At 40.9% G+C, this 13700-nt stretch overlaps 1 protein-coding gene across 1 annotated transcript in view; it reads right to left on the reverse strand.

The window, feature by feature from the left end:
* The window catches only part of INO80 (INO80 complex subunit), a 55517-nt gene that overhangs the window by 12259 nt on the left and 29558 nt on the right, over nt 1–13700 (reverse strand). The window contains 2 exon segments of the mRNA XM_009864400.1: nt 2807–2934; nt 8251–8476. Coding sequence (XP_009862702.1) covers nt 2807–2934; nt 8251–8476 — 354 coding nt within the window.

The raw sequence follows: 13700 nt of genomic DNA on the forward strand, positions 1-13700 counted from the left end.
AGAAAAAAGAAAAAAACTAACCATTGCAACTTTTAGTATGCTTGTCAGCCAGAAATGGCACGGTTTTAGCCACTAAAAAAAAAGAAAAAGACAGCACTCTGATGGCAGAGTAATATAAGCTGGCTTCTGCTGTAATCGTGGAAGGTACTTGATGACTCCTCATTCTTCTAGTTCCCAGAAGTGATGGGGTGGAGGAAGAAGCCTTATGGGGAGGCTTTATCTCATGGAGACACTTATTCTAGACCTGCTTGAAAAATGTACCTTTTTGGTGCAAGGAGTCACACAGCCACCAAAAGTATCAATCTAGGAAAAGTAATGAAAATGGCCCTGGCAAGAGAGTCCCTGTACAAGCAACAAACAGCACACGATGATTCCAGCATGGTAAGAATGAAGCGCTGTTCAAGTCAGGGCTCTTCAGGGTTCTTCCAGCACTGATACTTTCTCAAAAACTTTAAAATGTTCTCCTTTCATGCTATTTCATGGTTCAAACCGAGTACTCTTATGTTTTAACACAAGTAATACACTTTCAGTAGGCTGTAACTAAGACTTCATGTGGAATATAACTGGACTCCTCAGCATATGAATGCAATGTGATTCCGACTGAAATAATTGACAATTACTCTTCCTCACAGGAGAAGGCAAACAGAGTGTGAAAAACAAACATCATGATCGTAAAAAGCATGAAATATACACCTGCATGAAGCAACAGTACTGAAATTACACTTTATCCCCTTCTGCTGAATAATATTCCTCTTTGTATTGATATCTGCCATTATAAAATGGCTGAATTAAACAGCACTTCTTCAGCTGAAGCTAAACCAAACAACGCTGGGTTTATAACTTTGTAAACAATGTGTTTTGTGCTCTCTGCCCTGCATATATTAGTTTAGTGTGGTATCACAGCAGTTACACTGCCGTGGCCAAAATACTGTTAAAATAAATAGGACATCTTATGGTCTTTCATATTCAAGTAGACAAAGTATTTTGGTATCTCTTGTCAGGAAAAAAAAATTTACTGCTACACAAATTTTGCAAGGATTATTTTTTTTACCAACTGAGCAGTTGCTTGATTTTTAGCTTGCTTAACTCCAGCTTCTGCTACATGGGTGGGAAGAAGGGAAAACAGAGGGCTTGGTAGGTGGCTTGTTTGGGTAATAAAACCCAACAAGTAATGTTGAGCCTTTAGGAAAAAAAAAAATTTACTGCTACACAAATTTTGAAAGGATTATTTTTTTTACAGTTGCTTGATTTTTAGCTTGCTTAACTCCAGCTTCTGCTACATGGGTGGGAAGAAGGGAAAACAGAGGGCTTGGTAGGTGGCTTGTTTGGGTAATAAAACCCAACAAGTAATGTTGAGCCTTTAGGAGGTGGAACAGCAAAACGGTGTGCTCCCAAGCCTTTAAAATGGAATGCTAACAGAAGAGACAGATGCACTAAACACTCGGCTTTATGAGCTTCACGGTGTACTGCAGGGTGTCAACAAATCTGTACCATGTCCACTGTTTGCCAAAAAAAGAGGCATAGGAAGCAATGCTGGGCAAAGAGCCAAAATACAGAATTGCAACCATGCAAGTTCTGTTTTTCCTCACAGCAGCAAAAACAGTATCCAGCTTGTGATTTGTTATTGAACTGTTAACTGCTGACCTTAAAATGCACTCCTGCTCACACAGGACTCATGATTTAGGCAGCTGTTGACTCAGGCTTCTCACTTTTTCTCTGCACTTTATTGCAGAGGGTATCTCACGCCAAACACAGCTGAGTGAGCCCATGTACACCTCAGGCTAAGGGCTGAGCTTGATGCTGTAGGACCGTGATGCTTTAGCAGTACTGAAATTGTATCGACATATGCAAATATTTTTCCACCTACTGTGTATTCACAGTCAGAACATTTTATCGGGATTGCCTCTTTGAAACTAATGTACATCAAGTTCCCTATTTTCTTACTTAGAATTAGATAGTCATAAAAATTATCACCACTAATCCTTCCCTGACAAGGGACAGACATATTGTGACACAAAATACTCCTTTTTTTCAGATCTAGATGAAAACTCGAACTTTGCTCTCTTGAACAGAAGTCCAGAGAAATAAAAGTATTTCTCTTTCTAATCATTAACATCTCTGCAGACTAGCTCTTAGGTCTGAGGCAGACGGACTGTATTTAAACAACAAGTAATGACTTAATTCCTAATTTCTTTCCTATCATATGTGCCAGAAAACCTCTTACTACTAATGGCTACGAAAGTTCTGCACAGGAATAAGAAGATACAGGGAAATACTAAAAGTCTGTGAAATTACAAGCAACAAACAATGTAAAATTAATCATTCTTCTCCCTCTTCCTTCCAATAAAAGGACACAGGGGCATCAAATGAAAATAGATAGCAGCAGTTCAAAACCAACAGAAGAGAATAATTAAGCCATGCAACGCCGTGCTGCAGGGCAGTGCAAATTGCAAAAAGTTACAAGGACCCAAGATGCAGCTGAAGAATTTCATGGAAGAAAAAGCCATTTAGCATTGCCAAATATACAGCAGGCACATTTAGCTCAGAAAACCCTTGAGCTGCAAGCTGGTGGACCCTGACAGACTAATTGTGAAGCATCACTATTCCTGTACGTCTTCCCCACACCATCTGCTGCCGTACACTGGTGGAAGCCTGACAGTAGGCTGGGCCTAAATCTAACTTGGTATGGCAGCTCTTCTGTCTTTCAGCAGAATAATTTTATGTCAAGTTTGCTGCAAACTCCAAAAACACTGTTGCTAAATCTGCATCTTCAGAATTTGTCTTCTGCAGGCTACAGCTGTCCTACCTCAAGTAAGTCAATCATCCGTGTCATCTGGGAGTAGATGAGAACTCGGTGTCCTTGAGACTTCAGCCGTGTCAACAGAAGATCAAGAGCATGAAGTTTTCCACTGTCAGTGATAAGACTCTCTTTGTCTAAAAAGAAATTGAAGAAAAGCAGGTAAATAATAAAGGGAAAACAGCTACATGCAACAAGTTAACTTCTAAGTTTTTCTAGCACTTCACTGCATTATAAACCTTAAAATAATGAGCTGTAGCCAAAGAAACGGCAAGGTACCTTCCGGCTGACACTTGCAATCACACTGGTAACAATAACTTTTGTTTGCTAGTTGGCAAAATCTCACCCAGGATTGATCAGATACGGACTTCTCTGGACAGCCATTTCCCTCATCTAAGGATTCATCCTGATCAGACCAAAAATCACAATGTGCCTTCACAACTGAAATGTTTCTTTACTTCACACATTAAAATGCTGTCCTTTGGACACTTGCTGTAGATTTATCCTCTGGAGACGCAGTTTCAAGATCAAACCCCTCACCAACACGGAAAGTGAAGAACAGTCCTCTAGGTCACTAAAATAACAGCCCCTTCACAGCACCGCCTTTTGTTTTTCATTCCTGACCTCCACTTTTTTTTTTGTTTTGTTTAAAGAATGTTTCCAGATGACAATCTTTTAAGTCACTTCAGATTTCATACTTCATGTCCTCTCTACTTCGGCACCGCTCACGAAGTATTTTTCAGGAAGGAAGCCTTCCTGTTTGTACGTTTTGTACATAAACTTCAGTAAACAATACATTACTGTTGAAAGCAGATGAAGAGAAATTTTTTTCCAAAAAATTTATCTGTTGGAAAGGCCACTGATGATTCTTTATTCTTTGGGATGTCTGAATTTAGGTTGACAGCCAAAACGGAAAGTTGACAACTGCAGATGGTGCAGGCTAGTGCAGAATCCAAATATTTCCAACATGTCTAGCAGGTACCACTCTCTAACGTCTACCAGGTAACTAATGCTTCTGCATGCTTCTCGGTGCAGAGAATGAATTATTTGACGGGCTGAAGGACACCCAACATTCTCTAAGGCAGTTAAGTGTCTTCCACGATATTCCCATTTTTTTTAAAAAGGGATACACAAAATTAATTAATTCACCTGAGCACCGTGCATTTTAATACAGCTAAAATCAAGTTCATATGAGCAGAACAGAGGAGTACAGATCGCACAACAACGCTCCTCCAAAGATCTTAGGAGCATGGCAGGCAACACAGCCCATGAACGCCCAAGGGCAGCGATGTGGCGCAGAGGGCTATGTTTGATTCTTCCACATACAGCCAGGGGCCTGATGAGAACATCAGGAATGCGGGTGCTCTTCTATACTTAATTCAAGAGATAATTTTGAAATAGCATGCCTAGGTTTAGTACACCTTCCAAAAACGTTGTAAAGACCACAAAGTGTCCAGGAAAAATCTCCCAGATTTCAGTGTCTTAAAAAAACTTGACCCGCAGTGAGGGAGCTCAGAAATTTATTCCATTTCAATTTTTCACGGTGCTTCTTTTGGACAAAGATTTTTAACAACAGACGAGAACTCTTTATTAGCAGAGAAGGTCACTATATCCAGTGAATTGTTAAAACCGTAAAAACAAGGCACACTTCCCTCTTATCCTTACAACAGTGAGAAAAAAAAACAGTCAGCAACACTTTTATCCAGACATTGGTAGATTCTTTGTGGTCTCAGTATGCCAATGAGATCTCTTTCAGAAATATCCTGTATATTAAATATAATAATGGACTTCATGCTAGAATTAGTGGGATCTCCATTAAGACATCAGAATATGGAGCCAACAGTCCTGCTTTTTGATTCCAAAAATTGAGAGTTGTCAACACCACTTAAAATTACCGGCTATTATATCTGCAGTATAATCCAGTGCTGTGAACTCTGTTCTCTCTTTCGGTAAGTTTAGAGCTGTGCTCTTGCAACTCGCCAGCAAAGAATCTAAGACAAGAGAACTCTGCTTTTTGTCGCTTGTTTGCCCATCTAGATATTCACGCTTCTCCCCAATTTGCTCTCCCATTTGAGGGTGATCTCGCTGCTTTGCCAGGAGCAAGTAAAAATGGAAATGACTTAATGTTATTTGCTTTTAAAATACACCTATGAAGGTGAAAACTCTGCACAGTAGGGATGTTTACTCTGTATTCAAAACGTTATTCTTTCCCTTAAATCCATACAGACATCTTGCTATTTCAGAATAAATTAAATTGGGTGAAGCAACATGAAAAGTCTAGATGTACACGGCAAACTAATATGATTATTAACCAAAAACCATCTGACTGGAAGGAAACCGAGAGAACAAATGGGGTCTGTTCAAAAATCAACCTCAACTGACTCAGGCTAACACACTAGCAAGTTTCCAAAAGCAAAATGCTACTGTTCTTCTCACACAGGCATTAATTGGTAGAATTAAGTTTTAGTAACTGGAAATGATGCGTGTCCTTTGCTGCTGGCTCCTTAGGTCTCCATTGTGTAAGTTACTATTTTTAAATAGCAGTAAAATGCAAACTGCAAGGAAAAAACTTATTTGCAGAAAGCCTTAACAATCTGAAAAGTTAGCAGCTTGTTACTAATTTGAAATTTGTCCAATATCTCAGTAACAGCAGACTGCACTGATGAGAAAGAGGTATTTTTTATAGGAAAGCAAAACAGAATTAAAAAAAAACAAACCAAGAGATTTGCTACTCTGGAAGAGAAAACCATTTGACTTTAACCTGGGATCTTCAAGCGTGCTGTCTCAGTACCATTACGTTTTCCAAGATCAAGTATTTTTGCAAGCTTAAAGCCTGCCACCTAGTGCTTCAAAGGACTCTTATGTCATCTTCAGAAAACATCACAATTATACAAAAGAGTGGGAGGGAATAAAAGCGTCTTTCACCTCTAGTTCCTCTCACGTGTATTTCTCATTCCCTTTTGCCTTGGAAGAAGAAAAAAGCAGTTTACTCCTTTTTTAAATGGGATTTCCAAAATTCTCAATTCTACATTTTCCATTTTTAATGAATGGTGAAAACTTCCAATTACAACGTCTTCTGATCAGGTTTTTTTGTTTGTTGGTTGGGTTTTTTTTAATAGCAATAAAAGAACTTTTAAGATTTTAAGGCAGTGAGGAGACAGAGGTCCTGGACTGTACATCAGAGAACTCTCTCTACGACACAGTTTTTGGGCTCTACAGCCCTCTATGAAATAACCAAGAAAAGAGAACCAGACCAAAGAGAAAGTAACTGTCAAATTATATTGTATGGGTTTCAGCTGGGGGAGGAAAAAAAAAAAAAAGTCTCTGCCTCCAACTATGCAAGAATATGCACATAAATTATCTACAAGGGGATACAGTGGGATCTTACTGCCTGGGAAGAATAGCTGCAAATGGTTATGACTCAAAATAACCCTTGTCAGGAGCTGTGGCTGGTGACTGCAGCTGGACTCACCGCTCTCTGGAGAATGAGAAAAAGTGCCTCTGGACATGCAAAAAGCAGAGGAAAGAGAGATAAAGTCTGGGTTCCAGTTGACACCCCTGGTTCCCCTCCCGACAGTCTGCACGGCACAATGGGGTCAGTGAGGAGCTAGCTGGCTCTCACAGTAAACAGCCAGTGAGGCCGGTGCTTTTTATCGATGCTAAAAGGACTCAGACACTTCCTGCCATTTAATCCAGGACCATTTTTCTTTCAAAGAACAGGAAAAGCCTCAAGAGATTCCCACAGTGATCGCAGCTGAGCCTGCTGCCAGGGTACTGGGAACACAGAGTCTGGGAGAGGATAGATCAGGGTTAGTAGGAGAGAGAGGTATCCCCTTTTCTTCTTGTCACCTCTCTACCCTCACACCTCCCGTTCCATCTGACACTGGTCAGGCTTCAGCCTTGCAAACGGCTCCTTCAGCACATCAGTCACTTTCTGTAACGTGCTGCGCCTGCTCCTGCATATACAAACACTGCTGTCCTGTTCTGCGAGGTACCCTCTCCTCTCAGAATAAACTTTAGGTTTGAATTTTACTTTCCACCTAAAGAAAACAGAGAGGTACGAAACTACTTTTTTTTAATCCATGTTTAGCTCCAACATCTCTGAAATTAAGCCAGCGTTACATCATACTTGGCCCAGCTGCCTTCTCTTTGCCGTGCCTTGACAACGATTTGCCTAACCTTGCACCTATTCACTCGCTCCTGGAGGCTCCCTGTACCCCATCTTTATTCCTCTGCAAATTTTTGCTGATGACAAACTCATCAGCTTAAAACATAAGCCTTTTCAAGAGAATGAAGCCCTCTCTCTATTCTGCATCAGCTACTTTTCTTCATTTCTCTATCCATGTCTTCTCCCTTGGTTAATCCCTTCACTATTTCCCTTCTTCCTCCTGTTTACAAATAATTGTTTATCAATTCAATGAATTCTTGAAGAAATTATAAAATCATCAGCTGTCACTGAACACTAGTCTAGTGCAAGCTCATGAAAAACGATTTCTCCAGGACATAGAAACAATTGTGCATGTGCTTCAAATGACTCCAAGGACTTAGGAGGTACCTTATTAAACCGGACTGTACCAAGCAAAAGGCCATTTTCCTTTTACTGTACTAACTTCCCCTGTCAAACATCCTTGACCCAAAAGGGTCTGGGAATAACTTAGCATCTGGCAGTGTAAGCTGTTTTTCCTCTTGGCTATCTCTCAGATCTCTGGTACTTTCTGCAGAACTCAGCTCACTGCTCAGGACCATCTTCCGACAGCTACAGTGGGTCCAGCCCATGAAAGTCACCGCAGCACTGGAATCAGATTCCAGCAAATCTTGGATTACTTTAGTCTAATTCTAGACAAAAATGAGGTGCATTTACTTTACTAGTACGCTGGCATCCTTTTCCCACTTTACCAGGAATTATAAGTAAATTCTCTTTATTCCAACTGAAACTCAGCAAATCCCTCATGCCTCGTTTTCCAGCTTCTTCTGAAGTCGGTCCTGAAACGCACCCTTCTCACGATACACTGCAACATGCAATGTTTATCCTTTCACTAAGGAGACCAACAAAAAGATCTCTTAGGTCAATACAAAAGTCTTCCAATACAGTAGGAGGTAAGGCATGACTGTTACTTCTGCAGTCTTCTGCAACCTCAGAACAGTACTTGGTTGTGAGAGAAGGCAAATCCATCTCTTTGCAGTCATCCAGAGAACTGACACGCTAAGAAAGGTTTGTAAGTGTTAGAAAAGTTTGTGTCAGGCTTGTTCAGTATCCACTGACAGCTTTACTCCAGACAGAGAGTATGAAATTACAGTGTATTATTTTAAGATACCAGGATTAACCTTCAGTCAGGAGGGAAAGCAAACACACAGCCACCCCCCCAGAAAGCCTGTAACCAAGTGTAACTACTGCCCACGAGCAGATGTCCTTATGGATCTCATCTCTGTTCCACGACAACCTCCAAACTTACCCGGTATCCTGATGAAAGACCAGCCGTTCTGAGGCCTGATCCCTAATAGCCCTCCTGGATGCTCTGGGAAGAACTGGGAGGATTGCTTCAGCCAGTCAGCCGCTAACTCCGGGGCTCCGTTGAGCACACACTGCTTTGCTTCCAGGCTTCCTCCTTCTTTTAGTGCCCTGCGTTCGTATTCTGCGCTTCGGTCATTGCAGTAGAACTCCAGTGGCACAGCTGTTACCTACAAGTAAAATAATAACCATCAATAGGCTTGTTCAGATTTCTTCCCTTGCCCCCAAATCCCCAGTTCAGGTACCTTGCCATAGGATCAATTTTTTAAAGTCAAATCATTACTGACCCGTTCAAATGGAAAACAATCTTAGAGACTGGCTTAAAATAAACAAAGAAGCAACATCTCTCCATATCACAAAAAAAAAAAAAAAAGTCCTACGAACAACCAAGCATGGCCAACCACCACACAATTGACAGCAAAGCTAAGAGTACAAGAAAAATATTGTTGCTGCACCTCTTATTTTCCCTAGATTTGTTTTTTTTTTTTATTTTTGCCCTTCACAATCAAGTATTTACCTAGTAGAGATTGCATGTTATCCTTAACAGAAAATCATATGATAATCTAAAATTAGGAACACATAAATTAGAAAGGGAAAAAAAAAAAACCACCTCAAACCAGGAAAACAGCCCATTTCTTGGGCTTGACAGTTGATCTGAACAGAAGTGGGCCACAAAAACAAAGCCAGCGAGTACAGGGTGATCATTTTTCTTCTGGCCATTCTATGAATCCCTTGCCCTATTTACCTGCTTTAGTACAACCAGTGCACCTGGACTGGCCGGTGTCAGAAACACAGGAACTCTGATTTCAGGCCATGGGAGCTACTCTGGAATGGCTCCATCCACCCAAACGTGGACAGAGCGTGGAAGGTCCCCATACGCCCAACAGCTGTACGCTCAGGAGAAGGTGGTCTTGGAGTAGAGTCCCCAGCCCAGCAGGCAAGGCTGTCGCCGTGCACTTTATGGCTTTCTCTTATCTCTCCCTTATCAAGGTAAGGGGCAACTTCCAGACAGTTAAGTAATAAACCCCCAAAGTGTAACCGAGCCATGGTACATACCAGGATAGCCTACTCTGCTGGGTTTTTCTTAAGATATCTCACCAAATGGCATGACACAAAGCAAATACAGCAATTACAACACTTTCACTCAAATATAAGTACACAATTCACTATCTAGCATAAGAATCTTTGCAATAAAAATGTGAACCACCAACGTCTTCCTCCTCTCTTTTCTGAATGTAAGTCTGCTTTGGATTGACATTCTGGGGTAAGCATTTACAAAAGCTATTTATAACCTAATTTCCAAAAGAAAGCTAGTAGAAGCTTTCACATACTATCAAGAGACTTAATAAGGTATCACAAGCTCAGTTAAGAAAACCCACAAAAAATATTAGACATTTAATCCTACAGCACGGGCTTAAAACAGAGAAAAGTTCTAAATTTGCTTGTTTCTTCACCAATATAAGCAGCAAATAAACCACTACTTTAACAGTTATTGGTGCTTTTATTTCCAAAGCATAATTTTTAAAAAAAATCATTCATGCAAGTTGAAAACATCGTCAGGAATCCTAACACTGTGCAGAATGAACACATTTCCAAGGGGACTGTGAAAAGCAATGCAACAGACAAAAAGAAACACAAAGTAAATGAAACTTATGGAAGTTTTCACATTTTGAAAGAGGAAATAAGAGCTGCATGGGAACAAACAGTACAGGAGTATGGAGGATTTGATGGGGAATGGTAAGTAGCTGAGTTTCTGGAGAGAAAGGGTGGGCATCAGGACAACTGAAACACAAAATGCAGTGAAAGAACTATCTTTGTATTGCAGCTGCAGCTTTTATATAGTTGAAGCATGATGAAAGGAAGAATCTATACCTCAGGATATACTGCCTGATATCTTAGTCGCCGGCTGCTCCTCTCTGAATATTCCCCAGCTAACTCAAAGGGATCAAGCAAGATCTTCTCAGTGGAAGCCTCTGATCCACTCCTGGTTTACAGGAGCTCTTCTCATCAGAAGATACTAATCTTACAAACAGAGACTTATTTTTGCAAAGGCAAATCAATTGTTTAAACGGATTCATAAGCATGCTTGCTGTATGTATCAAAATGAAATCAAAAAAGCAGGCAAAGTCTTAGCAATAATGTTAAAGCTATAGTTTTGCAAGATGCCAAAAGCTGTTTTTAAACCAGGTTGGCTTATAGGTCTATGCACACAGTCACATGAAACACTGCAAATTGAGAGGGGCTGCGATAAGACTTTGTAGACCTTCTAACTACTTACTGGATAGCATCGACTCTGACAGTATCTCGTACTGCCATCTGCAGTCGAAGCATAGGACTGGCTTTAGCAGGAGTGGGCAAAACCTCTCACAATTCAAGTCCTGTTACCTGAACACTGATGTACACCACAGTGATGGTACAGACCTAAGGTTGTTTCCTTTAAAGGACACTATTAACACATTGTGGTTCATATTTCTCGGCTGGACAGACTGGAACAAAGGCTCTTTCAGGCACAGGTAGCCTGTCATATTTATTTCCAGGATGCCTAGGACCAGCAGCCACTACACACAAACCAGAGTAGACTCATTTCTGACACCGAAATGTCTACTGAAATCAATATGGACATGGGTACGCTGGGATTTTCAGAAGAAAAACAAAGTCGGATCATAAAATTCTACAAGCTACATTTTAGTAATACCTCACCTAAAGAAAAAAGCAAGTAGAAGATAACCTTGAGACAAATTCTGTGTGTGTCTCAGTGAGGTTTCTCCATTTACAAGGACAAATCTTCCCATGTAAGAGTGTAACGCTCTGCAACGCTGACTGACACCCAAGGACATGAGGCTGCCTTTTTAAATGCAGACATACCCCCGGGGTTGAACTCTGCATCTTTGCATGGCCTTACAAGAAAAAAAGACACATTTCTGAAACAGATAAAAAAATACCAACTTCCATTCAAGCTTATTCATGCTTCTGTCCTTTTTGTCATGGTGGAGTTTTGTTGCTTTTCTTCCCCAAGTTTGTTTTTGTAGTTTTACTTGTAACAGAAGGTAGGTTAGTCCTTCGCACTAAATCCTCCTGTGTCTACACATTCTTGTCAAACTGACTGAATGTAACAGTCAGAAATATGTTCAGAAATGTTTCAGAAATATGTCAAAAATATTGTGACAGAGATACCCGAGTGCATTGCCACCTTAAATTCAGTAATTTAGTTTAGTCAGGGTGCAAAGTTAACCTTTCAGGTGTCGTGAGATGCCCAAACCCACTTCTGACCACAATACCTCTGACACACTGGGATCTACTGAGCTGCTAAATTAAACCAAACAATATCACTCTAAACTGAATTAATCAGCGTTTTAATGAATATAAGAATACCAGATCCGTCCTTGAAGTTCCTTCTTTTTTTCTGATCGAGGCCTGTGTGTACACAAGAAAATTGCCTACACAGAAAGAAAACTACAACACTAAAGCCCCCTCCTCCACCGCTACCCCCTCAGCTGCTACATAAACATACGCTCCTCTTTCTATCATTCGCTCCATTAACTTCCCAAAATTCATCACAGGTCAAACAACAACAGAAGGCTATAGTTTCTAGGAACATATGTGCTCTTTCTGCTGTTTCAGGTCTTCTACACTCCTGCCAAAAGTCTCTAACAGGCGTAAAATTAAGTCTTTGTATTCCTAGAAACAAAAAGCCATGCCTCCACTTAATCATTTTTATACACCAGCCAAGCCAGAACAAGCAACTTGTATTCACTAGAATGTATGTCAGATATGATCTCTCCTCGTCTTTCCCTTCCCCTTCCTATGTATACGCAGGATTCAACATATTCATCTGCAATGCAAATTTAAATAGAAAGGGCAACAAATCAAAGGAATCTGAAGAAGTGGTTTCCATTATTTAATCTCAGAATCAACTGCTTGTTCTTGAACCAGGTAATATGTTGTGACTGGGAAGTGGCAAGTGATTTTGAGAATTCAGTCGGATTCCTGGCCCCCAGAGCTGCAGGCACAGATGAATTCACTCGAGGTGACAAGCAGACTCCCTTGCCGCCCTCCCTTCTCCAGATGCCAATGTGCAACCACAAACGCGGCCCCACTCGATCAATCCTCCACCAATAACACCAACAGTAACTACAGAATACAGAGCTGGAAAGCCTCCTCAACAAGTCCATTTTGTCCAGCTCTGTCTGCTGGTTTGAGCTAAAACAGAATCAAATCTCTTCAGTGATTTTACTTTTCAGCTAAGTCTCAGCTAAGTGACTGCACTTTCTCAAGTTAACGGTGTATTTTTTCACAGTGTCTTCTGCTTCTAGAAGTGATAGTGCTTGATATTTACAGTCACGACCGAGGGACGGTATGCAGAAAGGCTCGTGCTCCTACAGAAACCAAGGTCACTGCTAAATCTTGTGTGTCGTGTTGGGGTGCCATAAAGTAAAAGGGTTGTAAGTAAATGGTCGCACCTGCAGGGAGGAGCAGATAGGACCGGTGATCCAAAACTGACCAACAAGGTATTCCATTCCATGTATGTCATACTCAGTACAAAGCTGAGGGATCACAAGGGGTAAGCCCCCTTCAATGGTCAGTGTCCATCTGTTCTTCTGCCCTTGATCCCAACCCTTGAGCTCCTGAACCAGCTCCTGAATCGAGTTGCCGTCTGCTGCTGAGTCTAGTCTAGGACCTCCCTAGTGCCTGCCTGTCCCGCAGCACCTGTGGCAATCCATTGGGGGAGTTTTGATACTGGTTTCGTATATATTTCAGTGTGTTCTTATTAGTACTGTTACTGGTTTATTAAACCTGTTTTGGTTTTCTTTTCCAATCCGTAAGTCTCTCTCCCTTATTCCTTTTTCCTTCTCCCTTGAGAGGGGAAGGGGGTTAACTGAGAGCATCTGTGACTGGTCTAGCATCCAGCCCGGCCTTAACTCGTGACGCTTTGTCAAGATCCAACAACATGGAATAAAAACAATAGCCATAGACTTCTGAAGGTCCCTTGCGTCAGCCCAGGAAACTTCAGCCAAAGTAATTTCAAAATTCCATGAATGGTTGATGGACAATGCCAAGCAGTACCACTTAATACTCAAAAGATTTTAAAAAAGCCAAGGCGAGTAATCCTTACATATTGCAATTTTTGTGTTTCCTTTTGGAGCATAAGCTGATGCAATGAGAGAAAATGAATAACGTTTTCAAAAAAGCAGTGCTCCTCGGCCCCCCTTTTGTTATCAGTTGATCACAATCGACCCACTCTGTTTATATCATACCACTTAAATTATTGGGGAATACTCTACTTGAAAATCTCTTTTATAATTTTACTCCTTTTGGTATTAGAAGAGAAAGTGAAATCCACATATCTCAGAATAACTCCTGTTGGGTGCTTCTTACAACTTTCCTTTTCCCTTC

This window comes from Apaloderma vittatum, unplaced genomic scaffold (assembly GCF_000703405.1).
Source record: "Apaloderma vittatum isolate BGI_N311 unplaced genomic scaffold, ASM70340v1 scaffold4702, whole genome shotgun sequence".
NCBI classification, from domain to species: domain Eukaryota; kingdom Metazoa; phylum Chordata; class Aves; order Trogoniformes; family Trogonidae; genus Apaloderma; species Apaloderma vittatum.